Below are 17,299 nucleotides of genomic sequence, written 5' to 3'. Positions count from 1 at the left end.
ATATCTTTAATGTTCATAACTACTTTGAAATGACAGTAGTTGTAAGTCTCCAATTGGAAGCTGTTTAATCATTGATAAAGATACACATTTATAATGATGTGATGAATTTATATTTTGATAGTTTATATATATAGGTAACTTCAATATAATTGATTCTTTGTATTTAAACATTTTTTTACATATTTAAGAACATTCTGAGGCATTCCACTTTATGCATTAAAAATGTTTTTAAATAGTCTTGCGCTTTACCAAACTACCATCATCTATCCATCCGTCATCATACTCTTTACCCCTGGGAACATGCAGAGATTCTGACACTGCCTATTCTGAATGAGTGATGGCTTGGAGATTAACCAATGTGTCCCAGTCAGATGAAGAGTCTGTCCCTAGTCAGACCCACATCATGCACACCAGGGCTTGCTTAGGATGGTCCCTCTGGTCCTCCTGCCCTTTCCTAGCCAACCACACCTGACTTGAAGAGGGTGGGCAGGACTTTGTGCAACAATCACTGTCAAATGAAAAACAAATCCAGATATAGTAAGCACAGATTTTCATTTGAAAAGATTATTGCAAGGGAGGGGAAAGGGCTATTGCAACAGGAAACGAAAATTCTTTCTTCTACCCATCTTAGTTCTTAGCTGGGGCTCTGTTAACAGAAGATGAATTAGTAAGAGCAAAGCATGAAAGTTTCACCATGACTCAGGAGCTCTCATAAGGAAATGAATACCCACAGACAAAACCTAAATGTGTTAGATTGAACAAAGAAAGGCAATTATGGAAAAATGACTAAAATATACCTGGGAAAATACAAGACAGGAATTATCTTAGTAAGGTCAGTTTGTGCAGAATCCTCTTTGGTCTTAATGTTTCACCCTTGATGACAAGACTGTTTCTTTTTGCATAGGGCAGGCACCTTTCACGAGGGAGTTTTAACTCCCGTTTTCAGTAAGAAAGAGGAGACCTTAGAATGCTCTCGCATCAGCTGTTTTACAAGTGTGTAATTTAAAACAATCCTTCCGCTCAAGCAGCATAGTATTGGGGATGGCACATTCTGGTGCTCTTCAGCTATGTCGTTAAGGTCTATAAGCCTCTCACAGGTTTACTGAGAAGTGAGCAAGACTAGGAATAATCGGGTGTGAGGAAGTGGAATGCCAGGGCAGTCGATGGGACGGTAGGTCAGGAAAGGCTTCACCCCGAGCCCAGCCAATTCCCAGGTTAGGGCCCAGAGATAGAATACTGAACCAGAGCTGAGCAGATAAGCATCTTGTTCAGAACCCTCAGGCTGGTTTATTTCTCTCAGCAGGTTCTCAACCTAAGAGCTTTGAAACACCAAATTACAGCTCAAGCAGGCAAGATTATCTCAGCTTTCCTCTGGTATAGCCAGAGTTTGTAACAACAGACTAATTATGACCCAGTCAGAGCTCAGGCAAGAAAAACTATTAAAAATGTAACAGATAATACACTGTCACGACAGGAGAGAAGACCAACCCTGAAGACTACATCCTTCTTGATTTCTCCTTTATATATGTGCTGACTCCTCCTTTTGGTTCAGCTTTATGCAAAATAGGGCTTCTACCTGCCACCAATCAGGGAGAGGAATGCAAATAGCATGTGCCAAAGGCCAATCAGGGAAGAGGGCATGTCGGGGGGGGGGGCAGTATCCTGCTAGAGGTCCTCCCTTCGGTCCTCTACTTCATTTTTATTTTTGCTTCTCCCACCCCACCCCCACCCCCACGCCCCCACCTCCCCACCCCCATCTTGAGTGTCATCAGTCATTTGGCGAAGATGGTTCACTGCAGGGCACAACGATTGAGGGAATTCCTTTAACCATCAAAGAAAATTCCAATTGTCACCACCTACAGGCCAAATACAGAGTGTAAGCTTCTAGAACTTTCTTCCCTCAGCCCACAGGGGAGGAAGAGAATGTTGAGGAAAAACAAGGGAGCTGTACAGGGAGATGCGACACACACAGTGACGCCCACCTGAACCCAAACCTGATGCCCACCCGCATCCAACCCAGACCCACTCGGTTTTCGAGCAACCCTGTGACCTCCCAGACGCCAGCCTGCGGGGCCAAGCCCTCGCATCGCGAAAATAAGGGGCAGGCGCCCATGCAGTATGCCTCCATGGACCAATCAGAGCTTAGCCTGCCCTCACGCCACCCAGCGATTGGCCAATGGGAAGGTTACACCCTCTATAAAAGAGGGCAGGCTTCGCGCTTACGCACGTTGGCGAGGGACGGAGGAGACAGTTACAGCTGCTGTCATCTAGGTGACGGAAGCGGTAGCGGCATGGCCCGAACGAAGCAGACTGCGCGCAAGTCCACCGGTGGCAAAGCGCCTCGTAAGCAGCTAGCTACCAAAGTTGCTCGTAAGAGCGCTCCAGCCACCGGTGGCGTGAAGAAGCCTCATCGCTACCGGCCTGGAACCGTAGCACTGCGCGAGATCCGCCGCTTCCAGAAGTCGACCGAACTTCTGATTCGGAAGCTGCCGTTTCAGCGCCTGGTGCGGGAAATTGCGCAGGATTTCAAAACTGATCTGCGCTTTCAGAGTTCCGCTGTGATGGCACTGCAGGAGGCATGCGAGGCGTATCTAGTCAGTCTCTTTGAAGACACCAATCTGTGTGCCATCCATGCTAAGCGTGTCACCATCATGCCTAAGGATATTCAGCTGGCACGGCGAATTCGTGGAGAACGAGCCTAGATTCTTTGGCGTATGTGACTGCTAATCTTTGACTCCAAAGGCTCTTTTCAGAGCCACTAGCTGCTCAAAAAGAGTGCTGCACACAGACGAGTTAGCTCCTTTTGAGTTACTTAGAGGCCTGACTGGTTATTAAGCATCCATACGGTTTCTTATGGGGTGTTGGGTGTGTGTTAGTCGCTCAGTCGTGTCCTACTCTGCGATGCCAGGCTCCTCTATCCATGGAATTCTCCAGGCCAAGGGTACTGGAGTGGGTTGCTATTTCCTTCTCCAGGGGATATTAGTGACACTGGGATTGAACCCAGGTCTCCTGCAGTGCAGGCAGCCTCTTGACCATCTGAGCTATCAGGGAAGCCTTTGAAATCATGGGTTAGTACCAAGTTTCCCTTTCAAGGAGAGAGCTTTGCTATGGAAGTAAATTAGCCAATACTTCGGCCACCTGATGCAAAGAACTGACTCTTTGGCAAAGACCTTGGTAACGGAAAGACCGACGGCAGAAGGAGGGGACAACAGAATAAGATGGTGGGATAGCGTCACGGAGTCAATGAATATGGGTTTGAGCAAGCTCGGGGAGTTGACAGACAGGGAAGTCTGGCGTTCTGCACACCATGAGGTTGCAAAGAGTCGGAGACGACTGAGGAACAGCTGGTAACTTGGCAGCACGTGGTAGTTTTCCATCCCTATTGAGCGAACTTGCTGAGGAAACAGGGTGGTTAACCGTACTTTCAGCAGTGGAGCCCTGTGGAGATGATGGGAGCATGGATTTTAGGGGGAAAAGAATTTTCTCGTTCATTGGTGACGCTTCGAAGTTTCTCCACTGAGGCTTTAAGATGATTAAACCCCTGCTAGATTTGCTGGTCATGCAAACCCCTTTGCAATAAGGGGGTAATGCATAAAATCCATTCCCTACTACACTTGTTTGGGCTAGACTTTTGGGATGTGTATGGTTGAAATGATGAAGCCTGTATGTAGCTATCTACTAGAGCAAAAGTAACACTTAAAAGTCAAAGTCCACCCCTGGGTGGGAGAGAGAGAAATAGGGTTGATTTTTTTACTTACTAGATTTCTGGCTTAATTATAAAAAATTAAAGGCTATAAATAGATACGAGCTACGTACTTGGGTCCCAAATGTAGGATCTGCTGCTCCCAGGGAGTTGTGGAGCACCACCCTCCAGGCGTGTGTATGGGTTCTTGCTAACCAACCTGGAAACTCCAGTCCTACAGGGATTGTCATGGAAGCCTCATTACACGGGCACGGTTGATTGAATCATTGCATGTCAGTGATTGAACGCAACCTCCAGCTGCTGTCCCCTTCCTGGTGATGGGCTTGAAGGTTTCAAACCTCTAATCGCAACGTTCATTCCTTGTGGACATAATCTGCAGTATGTCACCACCAAAGGCTTGGTGATAAACTTCGAACAGGCCTGGTCTGTGTATCTCAGAAAAGCTTGTATCTCGGAATGAAGCAGATGTTGTCTGCTTCATTCCAGGAGCTCTAATTTCAGGCTACCAGGTGACATGCAGATCCAGTCTGGGTTCACTGCTTTCTAGGAATTCAATCTATTCCTTGCAAGGTAAATACTTCACAAAGCACAGAAAAGGCAGGTGGCAGACTTAGGGTTATTTAAAAGGAGATAAGTATTTCAAGTTAGCACCAGCTTTGCCTTCCATCTCCCAACTCTGCTATTTTGGTGCCTGTTGTTTTATTCTGTTTTTTCCTTTTTTTTTTTTTTTTTATCCCATGGCAATAAAAGCTGTGACCAATAATTCCAGGCTGGTGCTAGGGATTATTGAAACAGCAGGACCCTATGGTACTTGCCTGCCACCCGCCACCCTCCACCCCCTACAACCTCATGTCGTTTACTTGCCTTTTGTCTGTGGAAAACTGTAGTCAAATAAGTTTAATTTGAGAAGTAGGAAACGTGGAAACAAAGGAAAACAATCCAAGGAGACCAAAAAATGACGATGTAGTCAGTAAGTATAGTCAAGAAGCTTTAGTTCTTTCTCAAGAGCTATAGGTAATATTCTGAGCCATATCCTGTGAGCTGTCTTGTAGATACTAAAACGCTAGGGTGAAAACTTAATTACACGATGACCAGACTCTACCCATGACATAAGCTGCCACAATTCCGAGAACTGGCCTCGAAGAAATGGGAACAAATGGACCCTGGATCTGAAGATTAACTGTACCTAAAATTACCAAGATGACGCTGTGCAGGCCACCAGTGACCAACTTAAAGATATGTCAGAACTGACTGATATTTCTGTGTGTAGCTGTCCCCCACTTTTGTCTAAAAAAAGCTCCTGCCTCACTAGTTTCCAGGACATCTGCCCTCCTCCAACCCTAGTTGCTGGCATCTGAAATAAAGCAAATTTTCCTTTCCACCAACCAGGCCTGCTTATTGGCTTTTCAGTAATGAGCAGCCAGACCCTGCATTTGGTGATACTATAATATTATGACATCATTGTTCATAAGGACCTGCCAGATCAGAGCCCTGATAAGGATGTAAATGTGCCATGATTTTAAACCAATTTAAGTTGGGGTTTGCAACCAAGAATTCTAAGAAATGAAGCCCTGCCCTTAGGGTGACATATCATGACTAAATTGGTTTACTCTAATAATTCACAACGGCAGAAAATATACCCCACAAGAGACTGACCCAGACTTGCCGTCAGTGTCCAGGAGTCTGGTGGAGGTGTGGGTCGACAATGGCCTGCTACAGGGTCGGGGCACTGAGTAGAACAGTGTGTGCCCAAGATATTTGAAGGAGATCACCGTTATCTTCATTACCCCTACCAAGTTTGGTATCAGGTCAAACAAGAGGGAGGGAAGACAGCCTCACCCATCAGCAAAGTTGGATTAGACTTACTGAACTTGGCCCTGCCCATCAGAATAAGACCCAGTTTCCCCCAGAGTCCATTTCTGTCATTAGGAAGCTTCCATAAACTTCTTATCCTTATCTGTCAGAGGCCAGACTGCATGAAAACCACAATCACAGAAAACTAGTCACACTGATCATATGGACCACAGCCTTGTCTAACTCAATGAAATTATGAGCCAAGCCATGTAGGGCCACCCAAGATGGACGGGTCATGGTGGAGAGTTCTAACAAAATGTGGTCCGTAGGAGAAGGGAATGGCAAACCACTTCAGCATTCTTACCTTGAGAACCCCATGAATAGTACAAAGAGGCAAAAAGATAGGACACTGAAAGATGAACTCCCTAGGTCGGTAGGTGCCCAATAGGCTACTGGAGAAGAGTATAGAAATCACTCCAGAAAGAATGAAGAGACAGAGCCAAAGTGAAAACAGCACCCAGTTGTGGATGTGGCTGGTGATGGAAGTAAAGTCCAATGCTGTAAAGAACAATACTTCACAGGAGCCTGGAATATTAGGTCCACAAATCAAGGTAAATTGAAAGTGGTCGAACAGGAGATGGCAAGAGTGAATATCGACGTTTTAGGAATCCACAAAATAAAATGGACTGGAATGGGCGAATTTAACTCCAATGACCATTATATCTACTACTGTGGTGAAGAATCCCTTAGAAGAAATGGAGTAGCCCTTATAGTCAACAAAAGAGTTCAAAATGCGGTTCTTGGGTGCAATCTCAAAAATGAGACAATGATCTCAGTTCACTTCCAAGGCAAACCATTCAGTGTCACAGTAATCCAATTCTATGCTCCAACCACTAATGCTGAAGAAGCTAAAGTTGAACAGTTCTACGAAGACCGATAAGACCTTCTAGAAGTAACAGCCAAAAAAGATGTCCTTTTCATTATAGGGGACTGGAATGCAAAAGTAGGAAGTCAAGAAACACCTGGAGTAACAGGCAAATTTGGCCTTGGAATGCAGAATGAAGCAGGGCAAAGGCTAACAGAGTTTTGTCAAGAGAATGCCCTGGTCATACCAAACACCTTCTTCCAACAACACAAGAGACAACTCTATACATGGACATCACCAGATGGTCAATACTGAAATCAGATTGATTACATTCTTTGCAGACAAAGATGAAGAAGCTCTATATAGTTAGCAAAAACAAGACTGGGAGCTGACTGTCGCTCAGATCATGAACTCCTTATTGCAAAATTCAGACTTACGTTGAAGAAAGTAGGAGAAATCACTAGACCATTCAGGTATAACCTAAATCAAATCCCTTACAATTATACATTGAAAGTGACAAATAGATTCAAGGAATTAGATCTGATAGTGTGCCTGAAGAACTATGGATGGAGATTCGTGACATTGTACAAAAGGCAGTGATCAAGACCATCCCCAAGAAGAAGAAATGCAACAAGGTAAAATGTTTGTCTGAGGAGGCCTTACAAATAGCTGACAAAAGAAGAGAAGCCAAAGACTAAGGAGAAAAGGAAAGCTATCTCCATCTGAATGCAGAGTGCCAAAGAACAGCAGGGAGAGAGAAAGTCTTCCTCAGTGATCAGGGCAAAGAAATAGAGGAAAACCATAGAATGGGAAAGACTAGAGAATTCTTCAAAAAAGTTAGAGATACCAAGGGAACATTTCATGAAAAGATGGGCCCAATAAAGGACAGAAATGGTATGGATGAACCTAACCGAAGGAGAAGATATTAAGAAGAGGTGGCAAGAATACACAGAAGAACTGTTCAAAAAAGATCTTCATGACCCAGATAACCACAATGATGTGATCACTAACCTAGACCCAGACACCCTGAAATGCAAGGTCAAGTGGGCCTTAGGAAACATCACTACAAACAAAACTAGTGGAGGTGATGAGCTATTTCAAATCCTAAAAGATGATGCTGTGAAAGTGCTGCACTCAAGATGCCAGCAAATTTGGAAAACTCAGCAGTGGCCACAGGACTGGAAAAGGTCAGTTTTCATTCCAATCCCAAAGAAAGGCAATGCCAAAGAATGTTCAAACTACCGCACAGTTACACTCATCTCAATGCTAGCCAAGTAATGCTCAAAATTCTCCAAGCCAGGCTTTAACAGTACATGAATCATGGACTTCCAGATGTTCAAGGTGGATTTAGAAAAGGCAGAGGAAACAGAGATTAAATTGCCAACATCTGCTGGATCATCAAAAAAGCAAAAGAGTTCCAGAAAAACATCTATTTCTGCTTTATTGACTATGCCAAAGTCATTGACTGTATAGATCACAACAAACTGTGGAAAATTCTTAAAGAGAGGGAACTACAAGACCACCTTACCTGCCTCCTGAGAAATCTGTATGCAGGTCAAGAAGCAACAGTTACAACTGGACATGGAACAACAGACTGGTTCCAAGTAGGGAAAGGATTATGTCAAGGCTGTATTTTGTCACCTGCTTATTTAACTTCTATGCAGAGTACATCATGCAAAATGCAGGGCTGGATGAAGCACAAGCTGGAATCAAGATTGTCAGGAGAAATATCTCCTGGCATATTATAATTTCATGTACACATATGACATCACCCTTATGGCAGAAAGCAAAGAAGAACTAAAGAGCCTCTCGGTGAAAGAGGAGAGTGAAAAAGTTGGCTTAAAACTCAGTATTCAGAACACTAAAATCATGGCATCTGGTCCCATCACTTCATGGCAAAAGATGGGGAAACAATGGAAACAGTGAGAGACTTTATTTTGGGGGGTTCCCAAATCACTGCAGATGGTGATTGCAGCCATAAAACTTTAAAGACGCTTGCTTCTTGGAAAGAACGCTCTATGGTTTTTCCAGTAGTCATGTATGGATGTGAGAGTTGGCCCATAAAGAAAGCTGAGCACTGAAGAATTGATGCTTTTGAACTATGGGGCTGGAGAAGACTCTTGAGAGTCCCTTGGACTGCAAGGAGATCCAATCAGTCCATCCAAAAGGAAATCAGTCCTGAATATTCATTGAAAGGACTGATGCGGAAGCTGAAAATCAAATACTTTGGCTACCTGATGCAACAAACTGATTCATTAGGAAAGACCCTGATGCTGGGAAAGATTGAAGGTGGGAGGAGAAAGGGTTGACAGAAGATGAGATAGTTGTATGGCATCACCGACTCGATGCACATAAGTTTGAGTAAGCTTCGGGAGTTGGTGATGGACAGGGAAGCCTGGCATGCTGCAGTCCATGGGGTCACAAAGAGCTGGGCATGACTGAGAGATGGAACTGAACTGAACAGAAAATAAAGGACGTAATTGCATTTTTGCTTTAGTACAGCAGGCCTCAGTGGCCATTGCCTAGAGGACCTCATTAAAAAAGAGGACGGTGATGGTGCTGAGTCCACTCTGACCACATGCCCGCCTGAGCCTGTTGGAGTCGAGCTGAGTACTATTGCATGTATGTATGTATTACATCTTTATCCATTCCTCTTTTGATAGATGTTTATGTTACTGCCATGTGCTGGCCACTGCAAATAGTGCTGCAATGAACATTTGGGTCGCATGCATTTTTTTGAATTCTGATTTTCTCTGCATAAATGTGGTAGTTTTAGTTTTTAAAGGAACCTCCAGATTATTCTCCATAGTAGCTGTATCCCAACAGTGTAAGAGGGTTCCCTTCTCTCTACACTCTCTCCAGCATTTATTGTCTATAGATATTTTTTTTATTATGCAATTCTGACACCTTATGTTTTTGTTGTTCAATCACTAAGTCGTGTCTGGCCCTTTACAAGGGTATGGACGGCAGCATGCCAGGCTTCCCTGTCCTTCACTATCTCCTGGAGTTTACTCAAATTCATGTCAATTGAATCAGTGATGCTATCCAACCATCTCATCCTCTGCCACCCTCTTCTCCTTTTGCCTTCAATCTTTCACAGCAATGGGGTCTTTTCTAATGAGTCAGCTCTTCAGTCAGGTGGCCAAAGTATTGGAGCTTCAGCATCAGGCCTTCCAATGAATATTCAGGGTTGATTTCCTTTAGGATTGACTGGTTTCAACTCCTTGCTCTCTAAGGGACTCTCAGGAGTCTTCTCCAGGGCCATAATTTGAAAGCATCAGTTCTTCAGCCCTTAGCCTGCCTTATGGTCCAACTCTCAAATCTGTACACGACTACTAGAAAAACCATAGTTTTGACTATACAGACCTTTGTCGGCAAAGTGATGTCTCTGCTTTCTGATACACTGTCTAGGTTTGCCATGGCTTTCCTTCCAAGGAGCAAGGGTTTTTTTTCATTTCATGGCTACAGTCACCATTTGTGGTGATTTTGGAGCCCAAGAAAAGAAAGTCTGTCACTGTTTGCAATTTTTCCCCTTCTATTTTCCACAAAGTGATGGGACAAGATGCTATGATCTTTGTTTTTGAATGCCGAGGTTTGGCTTTTCACTCTCTTCTTTCACTCTCATCAAGAGGCTCTTTAGTTCCTCTTCACTTTCTGCCATCAGAGTGGACTCATCTGCATATCTGAGGTTGTTGATATTTCTCCCAGCAATTCTGATTCCAGCTTGTGATTCATCTAGGACAGCATTTTGCATAATGCTCTCTGTATATAAGTTAAATAAGCAGGGTGACAATATACAGCCTCATTATACTCCTTTCCCAATTTTGAACCAGTCAGTTGTTCCATGTCCAGTTCTAACTGTTGCTTCTTTGCCTACATACAGACTTCTCAGGAGACAAGTAAGATGGTCTGGTATTCCCATCTCGTTAAGAATTTTCCAGTTTGTGTGTTTGTGTGTGTGTGTGTGTGTGTGTGTGTGTGTGTGATTTACACAGTGAAAGGATTTAGCATAGTCAGTGAAGGAGAAGTAGATGATTTTCTGGAATTCCATTGCTTTCTCTATGATCCAATAAATATTGGCAGTTTTATCTCTGGTTCCTCTCCCTCTTCAAAACCCAGCTTGTACGTCTGGAACTTCTTGGTTCAAGTACTGCTGAACCTTAGCTTGAAGGATTTTGAGCATAACCTTGCTAGCATGTGAAATGAGCACAATTTCATGGTAGTTTGAACATTCTTTGGCATTGCCCATCTTTGGGATTGGAATGAAAACTAACCTTTTCCAGTCCTGTGGGCACTGCTGAGTTTTCCAAATTTGCTGACATATGGTTTGTAGCAGTTTAAAAGCATCTATCTTTTAGGATTTTAAATAGCTCAGCTGGAATTCCATCAGCTTCACTAGCTTTGTTCATAGTACTTCTTCCTAAGGCCCACTTGACTTCGCACTCCAGGATGTCTGGCTCTACGTGAGTGACCCCACCATCATGGTTATTAAGACTTTTTATATATAGTTCTGTGTATTCTCACCACCTCTTAATATTTCCTGCTTCTGTTAGGTCCTTAAAATTTTTGTCCTTTATTGTGTTCATCCTTGCTTGAAATATTCCCTTGATATCTCCAGTTTTCTTGAAGAGATTTCTAGTCTTTCCCATTCTATTGTTTTTCTCTATTTCTTTGCATTGTTTACTTAAGAAGGCTTTCTTATCTTTCCTTGCTATTCTCTGGAATTCTGTATTCAGTGGGGTATATCCTTCCCTTTCTCCTTTGCCTTTCACTTCTTTTTTCAGTTATTTGTAAAGCCTCCTGAGACAAGTGTTTTGCCTTCTTGCATTTCTTTTTCTTTGGGATGGTTTTGGTCAATGCCTACTGTACAGTGTTACGAACCTCCATCCATATTTCTTCAGGCACTCTGTCTACCAGATATAATCCTTTGAATCTATTTGTCACTTCCACTGTATAATCATAAGGGATTTTATTTAGGTCATACCTGAATGGCCTAGTAGTTCCCCTACTTTCTTCAAGTTAAGCCTCATCTTTGCAATAAGGAGCTCATAATGTGAGCCACAGTAATGTCCAGGTCTTGTTTTTGCTAACTGTATAGAGCTTCTCCATCATCAGCTGCAAAGAATATAATCAACCTGATTTTGGTATCGATACCTCAAGTAATTCTTTAATAAATTTGTTTATTTATTTTGGCTGCATTGGTTCTTCATGGCTGCACAGGCTTTTCTCTAATTTGTGGCCAGAGGGGGCTCCTGTCTAGTGGCTTCTCATTTCACCTTTCTCTTGCTGCAGAGCACAGGCTTAAGGGCACGTGGGCTTCCATCGTTGCAGCTCCCAGGATGTGGAGCACAGGGTCAGTAGTGTGGTGCAGAGGCTTAGCTGCATGTCGGGTCCTCCCGGAACAGGGATTGAACTCATGCCTCAGGCATTGGCAGGCAGATTCTTTGCCACTGAAGGCACCAGGGAAGCCCCTCATGGAGTTTTAATTTGCATTTCTCTAATAATGAGAGATGTTGAACATCTTTTCCTGTGTCTGTTATCCATCTATGTCTTCTTTGGAGAAATGTTTGTTTAGTTCTTCCTTCTCATTTTTAAATTCTTTTCCTTTCCCCCCAATACTGAAATGCATGAGCTGCTTGTATATTTTGGAGATTCATCCTTTGTCAGTTGCTTCATTTGCTATTTCTTCTCCCATTTGAGAGTTGTCTTTTCTTCTTGTTCATGGTTTCCTTTGCTATGTAAAAGCTTACGTTTAATTAGATCACAATTGCTTATTTTCATTACTCTAGGAAGCGGGTCAAAAAAGATATTGCTGTAATTTATGTCAAAGAATGTTCAGTTTTCCTCTAAAAGTTTTAGAGTGTCTGGCCTTATATTTATGTCTTTAATCCATTTTGAGTTTATTTTCGTGTATGGTAGAAGGAAGTGTTCTAATTTCGTTTACATGTAGCTGTCTAGTTTTCCCAGCACCACTTATTGAAGAGGCTGTCTTTTCTCCATTGTATATTCTCATCTAATGAACATAGACTAGGTGACAACAGTGCATGGATGCATAGATCAGGTGACACAGGTGTGTGGGTTTATCTCCAGGCTTTCTATCCTGTTCCATTGATTTATATTTCTATTTTTGTGCCCGTATCCTACTGTCTTGATTACTGTAGCTTTGTTTTATAGTCTGAAGTCTGGGAGCCTGATTCCTCTATCTCAGATTTTCCTTTCTCAAGATTGCTTTTTATATTCAGGGTCTTTTCTGTTTCCATAAAAGTTGTACAGATTTGTTGTTGTTGTTGTTGTTCTAATTATCTGGAAAATGCCATTGATAATTTGATAGAGATTGCACTGAATATGTAGATTGCTTTGGATAGTATAGTCATTTTCACAATATTGATTCATTCCACGAACATGGAATATATCTCCATGTGTTTGTGTCATCTCTGATGTATTTCATCAGTATTTTATAGTTTTGAGTACAGGCCTTTTGCCTTTTTAGGTAGGTTTATTCCCAGGTATTTTATTCATTTGGCTGCAGTGGTAATTGGAATTTTTTCCTTAATTTTTCCTTCTGGTCTTCTTTCATTGTTAGTGTGAGAACGGCATCCCCAATGGCTCAGTAGATAAAGAATCTGCCTCCCGACTCAGGAGATGCAGGTTTGAACCCTGGGCCAGGAAGATTCTCTGGAAGAGGAAATGGCAACCCACACCAATATGTTATTGTTCAGTTGTTCAGTAGTGTCCAACTCTTTGCCACCCCATGGACTGCAGCACGCCAGGCTTCCCTACCTTTCACTATCTCAAACTCATGTCCATTAGTCGATGATACCATCCAACAACCTCATCCTCTATCTTCCCCTTCTCTTCCTGCCCTCAATCTTTCCCAGCATCTGGGTCTTTTCCAGTGAGTCAGCTCTTTGTATCAGCTGGCCAAAGGATTGAAGCTTCAGCTTCAGCATCAGTCTTTCCAATGAATATTCAGTGCTGATTTCCTTTAGGATTGACTGGTTTGATCTCCTTGCTGCCCAAGGGACTCTCAAGAGTCTTTAGCACAACAGTTAGAAAGCATCAATTCTAACGTGCTCAGCCTTCTTTATGGTCCAACTATTACACCCATACATGACTACTGGAAAAACCATAGGTTTGACTAGACACATTTTGTCAGCAAAGTGATGATTCTGCTTTTTAGTATGCTGTCTAGGTTAGTCATAGCTTTTCTTCCAAAGAGCAAGTGCATTTTAGTTTTGTGGCTGCAGTCACCATTCACAGTGATTTTGGAGCCCAAGAAAGTAAAATCTGTCGTTGTTTTTCATTTCTCCCCATCTATTTGCCCTGAAGTGGTAGGACCAGATACCATGACCTTAGTTTTCTGAATGTTGAATTTTAAGTTAGTTTTTTCACTCTCCTCTTTCACTTCATCAAGAGGCTCTTTAGTTCCTCTTTGCTTTCTGCCATTAGGGTGGTGTCATCTGTATGTTTGAGGTTATTGATATTTCTCCTGGCTATTTTGATTCCAGCTTGTGCTTCATCTAGCCTGGCATTTTGCATGATGTACTCTGCATGGAAGTTAAATAAGCAGGGTGACACTATACCATCTTGATGTACTCCTTTCCCAATTTCGAACCAGTTTGTTGTTCCACGTCTGGTTCTAACTGTTGCTTCTTGACCTGCATACAGGTTTCTCAGGAGGCAGATAAAGAGGTCTGATATTCCCATCTCTGTAAGAATTTTCCACAGTTTGTTGTCATCCAGACAGTCAAAGGCTTTAGCGTCGTCAATGAAGCAGAAGTAGATGTTTTTCTGGAATTCCCTTGCCTTTTCTATGCTCCAGCAGATGTGGCTAGTCTGATCTCTGGCTCCTCTGCCTTTTCTAAATCAAGCTTGTACATCTGAAATTTATCGGCTCAAGTACTGTTGAAGTCTAACTTGAAGGATTTTGAACCTTACACCTTGTTAGCATATAAAATGAATGCAATTGTGCAGTAGTTTGAGCATTCTTTGTCATTGCCATTCTTTGGGATCGGAATGAAAACTGACCTTTTCCAGTCCTGTGACCACTGCTGAGTTTTCCATATTTGCTGATACATTGAGTGCAGCACTTTAATAGAATCATCTCTTAGGATTTGAAATAGCTCAGCTGGGATTCCATCACCTCCACTAGGTTTGTTTGTGGTAATGCTTCCTAAGGCCCACCTGACTTCACACTCCAGGATGTCTGGCTCTAGGTGAGTGCCTAAACCATTGTGGGTTGTCCGAGTCATTAAGACCTTTTTTGTATAGTTCTTCTGTATAGTCTTGCCACCTCTTCTTAATCCCTTCTGTTTCTGTTAGGTCCATACCATTTCTTTCTTTTGTTGTGCCCATCTTTGCATTAAATGTTCCCTTGGTATCTCTAATTTTCTTGAAGTGATCTCTAGTCTTTCCCATTCTAATGTTTTTCTCTGTTTATTTGCATTATTTACTTAAGGCTTTCTTATCTTTCCTTGCTATTCTTTGGAACTCTGCATTCAGATGAGTATATCTTTCCTTTTCTCATTTGCTTTGCACTTCTTTTCTCAGCTATTTGTAAGGCCTTCTCAGACAACCATTTTGATTTTTTGCATTTCTACTTCTTGGGGACTGTTTTGATCGCCACCTCCTGCACCATGTTACGAACTTCTGTCCATTGTTATTCATGTGTTCTGCCTACCAGGTCTAATCCCTTGAATCCATTTGTCACTTCCACTGTATAATTATAAGGGATTTTATGTAGGTCATACCTGAATGGCTTAGTGGTTTTTCCCTACTTTTTTCAATTTAAGTTTGAAAAAAAACATGTCCAGGGACAAAGGAGAAGCTGCAACGAGACCGTAGGAGGGGCACAATCACATTTAAAATCAAACCTCATACCGACCAGAGATTTTTGGAGGGCACCAACCAAACCTTGTGGGCACCAGGACCCAGCGAAAGGAGCAGTGACCCCACAGGAGACTGAGCCAGACCTGCCTTTGAGAGCTTGATGATGCCCTGTGGAGGCGTGCACCAGCAGTGGCCTGCTATGGGGAGGGGGCAGCAGCAGCCTGGGAGGCATGGCATGCAGTGTAAGCCCTCTTAAAGGGGACTGCATTAGCCCCACTCTAGAGCTACCAGGCGGGTGACCCACAAACTGGAGAACGATTATACCAAAGAAGTTCTCACACTGTCGCAAAACTTCTAGGCCCCACAACAGACTTCCTGTTTGACCTGGGGATCTGGTGAAGGGACTAGGAATCCCAAGGGAGTCCGAGTTTGAAAGCTGGCAGGATTTCATTACAGAACTTCCACAAGACTGAGGAGAAAGAGACTCTTCTGGGGCACAACAAAACCTTGTGCACATCAGGGCCCAGGAGAAAGGAGCAGTGACCCCCACAAGAGACTGAGCCAGACTTGCCTGTGAGTGTTTGGGAATCTCTGGTGGAGGCATGAGTCAAAAGTGTCCTGCCACGGGGTCAGGGCACTGACGGCAGCAGTCCTGGGGGTGCGGCATGCTGGCATAAGTCCTTTTTTGGGGTCAGAATTACCACCATACCCCTACCATAGTTTGGCCTCAGGCCACCCTCGCCTACACACACACACACACACACACCCCATCAGTAGAAAATTGGATTAAAAATTTAATGAGCATGGCCCCGCCCACCAGAGCAAGACCCAGTTTTCCTCACAACCAGTCCCTCCCATCAGGAACCTTCCAGAAGCCTCTTATCCTCAAGATTAGTTTATCCTTCATCAGAGAACAAACATAATAAAAACCACGATCACAGAAAACTAACCAAAATGATCACATGAATCACAGATTTCTGTAACTCAATTAAACTATGAGCCATGCCATGTAGGGCCACCCAAGATGGATGGATCATGGTGGAGAGTTCTGACAAAGCATGGTCCACTGGAGAAGGGAATGGCAAACCACTTCACCAGTCTTGCCTTGAGAACCCCATGAACAGTATGAAAAGGCAAAAAGATATGACACTGAAAGATGAACCCAACCCCCTAGGTTGGTAGGTGTCCAATATGCTACTGGAGAAGAGCAGAGAAGGCTCCAGAAGGAATGAAGAGGCTGAGCCAAAGTGGAAATGATGCCCAGTTGTAGACTTGTCTTGTGGTGAAAGTAAAGTCCAATGCTGTAAAGAACAAAACTACATAGGAACCTAGAATTAAGGTCCATGAATCAATTAAGGTTAATTGGAAGCAGTCAAACAGATGGCAAGAGTGAACATCAACATTTTAGGAATCAGTGAACTAAAATGGACCGGAATGGGCAAATTTAACTTAGATGACCATTATATCTACTACTGTGGGCAAGAATCCCTTAGAAGAAATGGAGTAGCCCTCATAGTCAACAAAAGAGTCTGAAATGCAGTGCAATCTCAAAAACGACAGAATGATCTTGATTCATTTCCAAGGGAAACCACTCAATGTCATAGTAATCCAAGTCTATGCCTCCAACCACTAATGCTGAAGTTGAACAGTTCTATGAAGACCTACAAAACCTTCTAGAACTAACACCTAAAAAGATGTCCTTTTTTTTGCATAGGAATGCAAAAGTAGGAAGTGAAGAGATACCTGGAGTAACAAGCAAGTTCGGCTTTGGAGTACAAATGAAGCAGGGCGAAAGCTAACAGAGTTTTGCCAAGAGAAGGCACTGGTCACAGCAAACGCTCCAGTATTCTAGTCTAAAATCCTATAGACAGAAGAGCTTGGTCTGCTATAGTCCAAAGTGTCTTGAAGACTGCAAGAGACTTCTGTGCATTAATTCCAAACAAACAAAAGCCCAGGACCAGATGTGCGTTAATTCTGTATCCTGCAATTTTACCAAATTCACTGATTAGCTCAGTAGTTTTCCCAGGGCTTCCGTGGTGGCTCAGAGGGTAAAGAATGCACCTGCAATGAGGGAGACCTGGGTTTAGTTCTTGGGTTGGGAAGACCCC

General features: G+C 43.1%; 2 protein-coding genes across 2 annotated transcripts in view; both read left to right on the top strand.

Moving 5' to 3' along the window:
- The window catches only part of TRIM17 (tripartite motif containing 17), a 49,996-nt gene that overhangs the window by 6,452 nt on the left and 26,245 nt on the right, over positions 1 to 17,299 (top strand). The gene's annotated exons all lie outside the window — the stretch shown is intronic.
- On the top strand, positions 1,745 to 2,734 carry LOC102178257 (histone H3.1). Its single transcript, XM_005682056.3, has one exon. The coding sequence runs from the start codon at positions 1,998 to 2,000 to the stop codon at positions 2,700 to 2,702; it is 705 nt and encodes a 234-aa protein (XP_005682113.2). The 5' UTR covers positions 1,745 to 1,997; the 3' UTR covers positions 2,703 to 2,734.

This window comes from Capra hircus, chromosome 7 (genome assembly GCF_001704415.2).
Source record: "Capra hircus breed San Clemente chromosome 7, ASM170441v1, whole genome shotgun sequence".
NCBI classification, from domain to species: Eukaryota; Metazoa; Chordata; class Mammalia; order Artiodactyla; family Bovidae; genus Capra; species Capra hircus.
This window is presented reverse-complemented; position numbering and strand designations above follow the sequence as displayed.